The 10,211-nt window shown below is 41.3% G+C and overlaps 1 protein-coding gene across 1 annotated transcript in view; it reads left to right on the forward strand.

The window, feature by feature from the left end:
* Positions 1 to 925: 925 nt before the first annotated feature.
* LOC111670525 (BMP/retinoic acid-inducible neural-specific protein 3-like) overlaps positions 926 to 10,211 on the forward strand; it is a 16,611-nt gene continuing 7,325 nt past the window's right edge. The window contains exons 1-4 of the mRNA XM_023427264.2: positions 926 to 1,393; positions 1,524 to 1,801; positions 5,437 to 5,639; positions 7,692 to 7,909. Of these exons, the coding sequence (XP_023283032.1) occupies positions 1,557 to 1,801; positions 5,437 to 5,639; positions 7,692 to 7,909 (666 nt within the window). The 5' untranslated portion in view covers positions 926 to 1,393; positions 1,524 to 1,556. The remainder of the gene's footprint in view (positions 1,394 to 1,523; positions 1,802 to 5,436; positions 5,640 to 7,691; positions 7,910 to 10,211) is intronic.

The following is a 10,211-nucleotide window of genomic DNA, read 5'->3' on the forward strand; positions in this document are numbered from 1 at the left end:
AAACACACTCACACACTCACACACACACACACACACACAGATCTACGTCCCTGCTATCTTCTCTGCCATAATTTGAAGGCTCGTGGCAGCTAACTTTCCCCCTATCGCCATTCAGCTTTCACATGTCTGAAAGATTTGTTGACTGTGTGTCAAGTGGTTGTGATGTTGCTGCAAGCGAGTTGGGAGAGGGGAGGGGAAATCCAAATCAGCATCTGTTCCTACACCTGTCTCCTCGCCCATCACTGTCTGAAAAAAGACGCCATTAGCAACAAAGGCTTCGCACTAAAATGTTCCGAGTGTTCAAAGTTTATTATTTACAAGTTGCAGGTCAAACATTTCTTTTGCATAATTAGGAATCCAAGCATCCTTTTGTGAGAAGAAACTGTTTTCTTTTCATGCAAATTATGACGTCTGGATGTGCCAAACTGAGCGCACTCCTGAACCTGAATCACATCACCCGAGAAACCTGTACTCCGATAATGGCTTGCAATTATTCCCACTGGTAAATCCAGCAGTGTGCATGTCATCATAGGAGGGGTCGGTGTGGGCCATTTAGTTGTGCAAGCTGCAGGCTTTGAAGCTGTGGCACAGGACAATAAAAGGAAGAAAAAAAGAAACTGTACACTGGGAGATAATTAGCCTATTATCAAGCTCCTTTTAACACTTTTAATGTGTCACTTCGGTTGGAATCGGCTGTGGTGGTAAATAATGACGGAAGTATGTGAAGGTTATAGTGAATGATCAACAGCACTGATGCACAATGCTCAAAACTTGAATCCACTCAGGCCATTTACAGTATCCTCATCATGATGCACTTGCTCGCCCTCTCGCTATCTCACTTGAAAAAAAAAAAAAAAAAAAAAAAAAAACTAGGGAAGAAAAGCTCTGTGTGTTGCAGCAGGCGCTCATTCATCCAGCAGCTCACTCAGCAGAGAGGGGAATAACAGCTCACATGCAACATCTACCCAGATTATTGTTTATTCCATAGCAGCCACTTTAAGGTGCAACAAAAGGGATTTCCCATAAAATGGAAAAATCCGGGCTTTGCATTAAACCTCTGGACATATCTCTGACCGCGCGGACATCCTCGGAATGAGCATCATCTGTGTGCTCGTGCCTCCGTTGCTGCTGCTGCTGCTGCTGCTGCTGCAACTTGTCACCGAGGAGCGCGTGGATGCGCGGGTGCTGGAGGATCGTCTGCCGAAATAAAGTTGAGCGAGAGCGGACATTAAGTTGTGGAGTAGCGCCCGGAAGGAACGACTCACGAATGGCGAGTTAATGAATTTGGTCGGATCGTCGAACAGGAAAGGTTTTTTTATTCGCAGCTCTCGCAAGATCAGAAGAGTTCACTTATTCTTGAGAGCGCATCGTTTGGCCCCTATTGCAAAATCAGGTAAGTGCCTGAGTATATATAAAAAATAAAAAAGATTTGATCATGCACTTAGTCTATGCGCAACGCACTACTTTTTCATCCCTGAAATGTGTGAAAGTGTAACAGTATCTTACTCCTGTCCTCCTCCCAGTCCGGAGAGAAATGAGGTGTCGCTGGGTGAAGCATGAGCTGTCAGAGAATCAGTCATAAGCGGCTGTCTCTGCTATGGGAGGGGGCGGCTCTCAGCCTGTGGCTCTGCTGCTGCTGCTGGACCTCCAGGGCCGCCGCCGCCGCCGGACAAGGCGACAGCGCCCTCGGCTCCCTGGGCTGGCTGCTGTCGGATAAAGGGCCCTTCCACCAGTCACTAGAGTTCACGGAGGCTGCGGAAAGATACCAGCAGGGCTTCAGCACCAGATACAAGATCTACAGGTGAGACAGCTGGAGTGTTATGGGTGTGTGCTGCATTTACTTTTCCCCTATAAGATATACATTTCTTAAATCTTTCTTCAGTTGTTTCAGGTTTGGGCTGCAAAGTGCAGATTTTCATTTCATCCAAACATACCACTGGATAATTTCACTGATGAGCACTCTGAGCTAGAGAGGAACTAATCAGTGAAAGCAGCTGCTGTAGTGTTTGGAATGAAAAGCTGCTCACTCTCAGGATTGCCCTCACAGGTATCACACCTGCACCGAATTAGTCACAAGCTGATGAGCAAATCTGAAGAACCACTGTAGCACTGCAAAATTCAACCCCCCGCTCCCCCTTGCACCTGAAAACTGATCTGCCACTCGAATAGAAATCAAACATTTCTTTCTTTCTTGGGTTTTCGTTTCAGGGTGTTTGGCATTTTGATGATTCTGTTATTGCTGATTTTCTCAAAATGACCCCTGCAGCCATGACGGTGTGTGGACAGCAACATCCTGTCAGTGACTTTCTGCAGCATCCCTGAGCTGCATGCACTTCTAGCTGCTGCTGCCTGTGTCTAAATGTTCCTCACAAGGAAGCTTAGGTCTTTCCTGCTTTGTTGCAACTGTGAGGTGTAAACTATGCCAGTCAATGCACTTCAGTCCGACATCTTTTACACATGCAATAAGGTGGCTCAGATTTTGCACGTATATTTGTGTACGATTTTGTCAAAAATCAATGTCTGCTGATATTTAGTTGCTGTCCCTGCAGTCTTGTGTGGTTTATTAATGCCTCAGGACTATGCTTCTCTTTCTGTGGTGGACACTGTCGAGTGTTTTCCAAAGTGAAAAAGTACTTTATGTTTGCATCTATAAATCAATCGGTCCATTATCTCCTCCCAGGGAGCTTTTAGTTTGTGGTGTTTATCTCCGAGTGACACCTGCATTTTTTTCAATGGGCCTTGCTGCATAATTGTCCCAGTCATCCCCTGACTTGAGGCGTATTCTTTTCCAAACCCTGTTCCATGATTAGTGAAAATCAATGAAAGTGACAAAGAGGTGAACAGATTGGAATGTCGAAGGCGGCCGCCATCTGTAGCCTTTTGGCTGGCTGACATTTCACCACTCGGTGGGGTCTTTTACCCTGAAGCAGCGACCTGTAAACTGCCTGCACACATTTCTAACCCAAAGGCTTTTTCGAGGATTAGGGATTATGAATTTAAGGATAACTCCAAAATGAGACTCAACCAAGACTTTAAAAAAAAAAAAAAAAAATACCCGCTGTAAAATGACTGCAGGCAGGAGAGTCAGTTTGGGCCAGTTTATAGTTCCTCCACTTGTTTTGGCCAATTATTTAATGTCTTGTAGATAGATAATATCAGGAAAAGTATAAACTGTAGTGTATAAACACCAGAGGCATTTATTCTTAGAAATATGTCATATCTATATTTTACAGTCTCCACAGAGTTGCAGATGCTCCATATTTTTCTATGTGCTCTTAAATAGCCGGGGGGGGACTAAACTGCTATTCTAGCCCTCTGACCTCTGTTACACCACCATGAGCATCACGTGCCTATCAGTCATGCAGCAGCATGTGACTAAGATGTCCATTTGCTCTTCGCAGCAGCTGCTTTTATAGTTCTCTTTTCCTCTCAAGCAGCTGTTTTGATCACTTCTGATTGCTTACAGAACATACATTAAACCATCATGTTTAGATATCCCAGGACCTTCCTACAGCAAACATCCCTGTGTTTGCCGTGTGTGCATGCTGATGGAATAGCTGTAAGCTAAACCCTGGGCTGGATCTGCCATGCCCATCTGTCCGCCAGTGACTGACACTCAGCCTGTCCCCTCGTTATGATGATTGGCTGTAATGACACACTCCACACTGTCCCGGTTCCCCAATTATTTTTCCGCCGATCGTTTTTCTCATGGCAGTGATTTGATTGCCTCCCAGAAGGAGAGGGAAGTACACAGAGCAGCAAGCTGCACTGTGGGAGAGGTAGACACAAGCTGATGCTACGGAGGGAGGAGGGAGGAGGGAGGAAGCTGCTTTAGAGTTGAGTGAGACTCGTGTCCAAAGGGCACGAGATAACAAATGATGGCAGCTGATGATGTGGGACTTTCGGCTTTGCGCCTTTCTGTAGCAGTGGGAGTCGCGCTGCAATAAGTTCTGTTTTACCCACATAGGAGTTATTCAAAGCTGTGACAAGCTCGTTCAGACAACAGTAAGCAGCACGAAGGATTGGAACCTGGGGTTCTTGTACCCGAGGGGGAACTTCTGCAATTTCCAGAGGGCACATGGAAAGATTGTGGAGTAACCAAGCTGATTTGAAAAAGGAAAAATCATGATTTGGTTAAAAAAAGTAAATACATATCAACATATTTGTCTATAGGAGGAAAATAAACACATGAATTTGACAACAAAAAAAAATGGTGTGATGCTCATCTTTAGTATCCAAATCATCAATAACCTCTAGGCACACAGGGCAATTACAGCACAGCCTGAGTACATTGTAATACTGAGGCACTTTAAAGAGAGCAGGTATTTGGAGTGAACAACACAAACAAGCGAACAAACAAACAAACAAACAAACAGTTTGACATTTTAGGGAAAAACACTCACTTGCTTTCTCGGTGAGAGTTAGATAAGAAGATTGATAACACTCATGTCTGGAGGGTAACTATGAAGGTACAGCCAGAAGCCTGTTAGCTGAGCTTGTGCATAAAGATTGGAAAGAGGGAGAAACAGCCAGCCTGGCTCTATACAAAAAAATCCATCAACCAGCAACTGTAAAGCTCACTCATTATTATGTTTTATCAGTTTTTTTTTTTAATCCATACAAGAAAAAGATGTGATGCTAAGATAACCAGCTGCTGGCTGCTTCTACATATTTACCTTACAGACACAAGGGCGGCATCGCTCATGTGAGTCTCTGCCAGAAAGTAAATAAGTATATTTTCAAAAATGTCGAAATTCCTTTGACTCAGAACTTTGTCTCTATTTTCTTTCCAACAAATGGGACAGAAAAAGACAGGTAAAAAAAAAATAAAAATAACAGTCTCATTTCCCAACATGAATGTCTAAACGCAGTTTCAAAGCCTCTTTGTTCTGTTTAAGAAAAGAGATCAATTCTACCATGGAAAAACTGTAACCACTATATTATTATTTAAAATGTGTAATATATAATTACTAGTGTTAAATCCAGAGTATTTAAGACAAAAAAGGTTCAGAATAAAATAAATAAAATATACTTCATCAAATTCCCACGGGAATTGCAAATGAAAATCTTACAGTGGATAAATAACTGACTTGAAGGTCAAGCTAAACTTGTTCTCCCTTTAGTAAGAAAGTGGGTGGTTAAAAAAGTGTCTCTCTGACATATCATCAGCTTATTATTAGGGCTCTTCAGGGGATACAGCTTCACAGCTGTGGGGTCACTACACTGTATAGTATATGTGCTTTAAAGTATGTACCACACATCCACCTTCTCCTGTGCTCTCACCACAGCTTGTTAAACAGCAGCCTGGGGCCTTAAACACAGCTAAAGGCCTCAATCAAATGAGCAAAATGTCTGTGTGTGTGTGTGTGTGTGTGTGTGTGTGTGTGTGTGTGTGTGTGTGTGTGTGTGTGTGTGTGTGTGTTGCCGTGTTGCCAGGGAGTTTGGTCGATGGAAGGTCAACAGCCTGGCAGTAGAGAAGAGGGACAGTTTTGGTGGCAGCGGCGGTTTGGCTCTGCCCCTCGACCCCGACTTCATACACACCATTCGCCAGCTGGGGAGGCGGCCAACCCTCCAGACGATTACAGAGAGTCTAATCAAGAAATATGGCACCCACCTCCTCCTCTCTGCCACTCTTGGAGGTACAGTAGAGTACACTGAGCTTCAAAGCAAGTCTGATTCACAAAGCTTCTTATGTGATTGGTTGTTTTGTTTTTTTTCCAGCATGTGAGGCACTGATTTTACCGTCTGTTGCTTTCTAAACAACAAAGCATGTAATAATTTTTCTGGATCAGCGTCTTTTGGCTCACAAAAAAGCTCAAATCAGTCTGGTTTAGAGTACAAAAAACTAAATTTGAAAAGGCGAAAAAAAACTGGTTTAATATTTTTGTTTGGCTGTCAAAACAGCATGGTTCCCTAAACAGAGCTTCATTACTGTTGTACAACACTATAATTTATACACAATTGGCTTATCTTTTCTCTCGTTAATAAATCATTATGGCAAAGTATATTTTGTAAGAAGATGTGAGCGCATGGGTTTGAAAAGTGTAGGCTGTAAGAAAAACAACACACGACTTGGAGGCGCTGTGCAAGTTGAAATGACTTCTGAGAAAAGTTATCAGGATTATTTTGATGTTTTGGTTGCTTCTATATCATTCCAACAAACACAGCACTTAGTCAATAATCACCAGTAAACATACAGTTTGGCTCTCAGGCTGCATCCACAATACTACATTTTAATTTTAAAACGCATCGCTGTACGTTTACACCTGGCATCTGCACGACGCCGGGGTTTTTGAGCCCCTACAGAGCCTTTTGGAAACGCTGCTGCTCCCGTTAGAGATTGAAAACCCTGCGGTTAAAATTGACACCTTTGGAAACAACGAAGTAGACACCCCAGGTCGCTCCCTGATTGGGTCTTATCAGCCTGGACTACAGGTGCTGAAAGCAACATGAATAATGAATTACAAGTGTTACTGATGACGCTGTTTTTGCTAGCAGCTGCTGTGAAGTTAAATTCTGCTTTTCGACGCTGCAGCTGCCTTTGCAGTTCCTTGCTCGTAGTATTTTCTGCAACTAACCAACTGCATAGTGGACAACCTGCCTCCTGTTTACACCGGCTCACGCATGCCCAGTGTATGTTAATGCTCATGTATGTATGTGTCTTCAGCTGTGATAGTATGGAGGGAGAGTGATTCTGCACAGAGATCGTTTTTGTTTTAAAATGAAAACGTCTGAGTCTCTCAACTAAAGACAAAGAGCTTCTTCATAGTTGCACCATTTTATACCAATATTCAACAGTCTCTCAGGCAATTGTCTCCTCTGACGGCAGACCCGACAAACCACAACACAACACAGAAGGTTTTAATAACCGGACGCGACTCCTTTGTCTCACCTGGAACAACTCTTGATCTCTTGTTCAGACGTAGCTGATGCTGTAGCTGCCACAACTGACTGAGTGAAGTGGATGTCCTTGCTTTGAACACGTATGTCTTGTGTTTAAGTTTGCCTGACAAAGACCTCGAGCAGCCATCACAAGACTGTTTCCTATTGTTTCTTTTTATGACCCGTATCTATTATCTATCTATTATATACAGTATATCTATCATATTTCAAACATCCCCACTGTTGGACTAATAAAGGTTTATCTTATCTCATCTTATCAATCATTTTGGTAACTGTATCACTAAAACACCTCAAGTAAACTGAAGAGTTTCCTTCGATAAAATACTTCAAACATAGTGAGAAAAGCTGAAAAGCCTTTATGAGTCTGTTGTTCTAGTTCCAAAACAGACTCATTAAGACTTTTCAACTTAACTAGAGTTGGCTGCTTTTACATTACTCATGTAATATTCATAATTGTTAGAAGTATCTCTGAGTGGACAATTTATTTAGTGAATCAGTGCTGACCTGAGAGCTGCTTTGTTTTTCAATTTTTGCCAAACATAATTCAGATGATTAAAATAATTAATGGAACTTGATCAATGATCTTGAATAAGTTCAAGAGGAGTTCAAGAGATTCAGAGACCTCGTCTGTGCTTTTTCCTCCAATCATCCAAACCATCAGTTTCCCCACAGCATTTAGTCACTACTGCGCTTTTCTATCTGACCCAAAAAGATACTAATGAAAGGTGATTAGTGCTGCTCTGTCAGAGCTAATGAAGCTCTCGTTCCCTCTGCCTGACTGTTACCAGGGGAAGAGTCTCTGACGATATTCGTGGACAAGAGGAAGCTCAGCCAGGAGTCTTCACCCTCGGGGGCCGAGGCCGGCCGTAACGCCAACAGGAACTCAAACACCACGGGGACGGTGACCCTGGAAGCCCTTCACCAGCTGGCTGCTTCCTACTTCACCGACAGAGAGAGCACCCTTCGCAGGCTGCACCACCTCCAGATCGCATCCACCGCCATACGGGTATGTTCGAGTCAAACAGCTTTAAATACAGCAGCAGTGTGTTGGGAGATTAAACACCACAAAGTCACTGCCTGAAGGCAGCAGAGTTGTTCCCCAGCAGTGTGGTGGTGTGTCAGCCTCCAGCATTTACACGTGGGAATGGCAAGATATAAAGCATCGAGTTGGACCTGCATGGTTGTGGGTTCAGATGAGGTTACTGAATATTTATGAATGGCTTGTTCAGTCTTCAGGGACAGAAAATGAGTACAGTCAATCAATAAATAAATAAATGCACACACACAACACTTGGTTAAAATACTGTGTTAACTGTACCTAGTATGATTTTAGATTAAAATATTAAGTCAACCCAATATTCTGTTGGTGCGATATTGACCCAGTGATATTTGGTGTGAACAAACGTGCCTTCACATATTAAACGATATATTATATATTCATTGTTTTAACTATGAGACTGAGATCAGTGGTGGAAGAAGTATTCAGATCATTTACTTGAGTAAAAGTAGCAAAATGACGCTTTAAAAATACTAAGTTAAGGTAAAAGTATTGAATGCAAAATGTTACTTATTAATGTTACATAAGTGTTGAAAAAAAAATCTTATCAGTTAAAATCTTGCTTTTGCTGGTTTTCTCTAGTTTAACTTCTCACCTTGCTGCAGTGATGTAGACATGTACTCGTGGGTGTGGCAGTACTCTGTGACATCACTGCTGGGCGTGGGCTTTTTTCAAGTTATATCAAGTTATATTATAAATAACGACCCTAGTCAATATTATTGGAACGATTCTATTGATGCATTAACATGTAGCATGTTGTTCAGCCCCCATTTAACTCAACTCAAGTTGCTGTTAAATGCAGACAAATCCATAGTCATGCAATTTTGAAATGGCAAAGAGGTAACATCTAATCTTCCACAGATCTCAACTGCTCAAGGGCTTGAAATTAACATTTATTCTCGTTGTCACAACAAGTAGCTATGTATTATTATTGGAACCAGAACTTGTCATTCAAATCACACATTAAAAAGCTTGTTTCCAACGTGAAACTTAAAATAAGTTTTTTTTTTTTTTTTAAGAATAAATCTCCTCCAGGCAAGGTCACACTTGATTTTGGCAACTTTTTTTTTTTTTTTTAATTTTATTGGATAACGGTAATCTGCTCTTCATGAATGCACCAGCATCTAAACAAGTTGGACACTGTATAACACTGTGCTCTGCATTTTATAACAGGCTGTGGAAATCACTGTACCCTGAAATCATTTTAGAATTGCATATTCACTTTCACTTTCTGACAGTTGTATTTGTCTGTTGTATTGTTTGTACTTCTACTACTACCACTACCAATAATAACAATAATAATAATAATAGTACTTCAATGTTGTAACTGGTGGAGGTGGGGCTAATTTAACCATCTTTTTATACTGCTATGTAATTTAATCTGCAACAATGGATCATATTTTACTAACAGATCATATAGATTATATGTAAAATCTTAATCTGAAAAGTAACTAGTAACAATACCTATAAAATAAAAACAGTGGAGCAAAATCAATATTTATCTCTGAAATATAGTGGAATAGAAGTATATATAATATATATATATATATATATATATATATATATATATATATATAGTACAAGTAGGAAACACTCAAAGTTGAAAACTGTATGAGCAAAGTTTTCCTTCATGACAATCTGGTAGCTCAATTTGAAGATACGTGTACGAACAAATACTTTGGTACCAGCTCAGGGAACTTATTTCCATAACTTATTTAATGATGTGGGATTAAGAACAAATGCTTATTTACAGAATTGGCCCGACACAAGGAGATTCACCTGCAGGGCTTCAGCAAGACTGTCGCATCTATCGCTGCTGTTTTTTCTCTCCTCAACGTGCAGCTTATTGTCACAGTGAACTCATGTGTGCAGGAGAAACTAGCAACATTTGATTCGTCTTAGACTCTGTTAAATGGATTTTTTTATTTTTTTTTTATTTTTTTTAAATATATAGCAAAATGGTCAATGTGTCTTTGCTAACCACCCATTACAGGCTAATTAACTCTTTTAAAGCAGCAAGAAAAGTATAGTACAAGATAAAGGGTTTCTAAGACTTCAGCAGCAGCAAGCTTTAAAGAGCAGAGTGAAGAAGCAGCCCGGAGCAGCAGTTGTGCGTCCTGTAGTATAAAACACCAATCATCCATTTTATCATCTGAAGTGGCTATTAGAGCGTACGCATTAATCAGCCCGAGGGGCAAACGTAGATTCTAAAGTGAGTAGCCACTGATGAAGACAAGTACCCCCCCGCCCC

Source organism: Seriola lalandi, unplaced genomic scaffold, assembly GCF_002814215.2.
Source record: "Seriola lalandi dorsalis isolate HSWRI2012SDOR001 ecotype SW California unplaced genomic scaffold, Sedor1 jcf7180002054857, whole genome shotgun sequence".
Taxonomy (NCBI): Eukaryota; Metazoa; Chordata; class Actinopteri; order Carangiformes; family Carangidae; genus Seriola; species Seriola lalandi.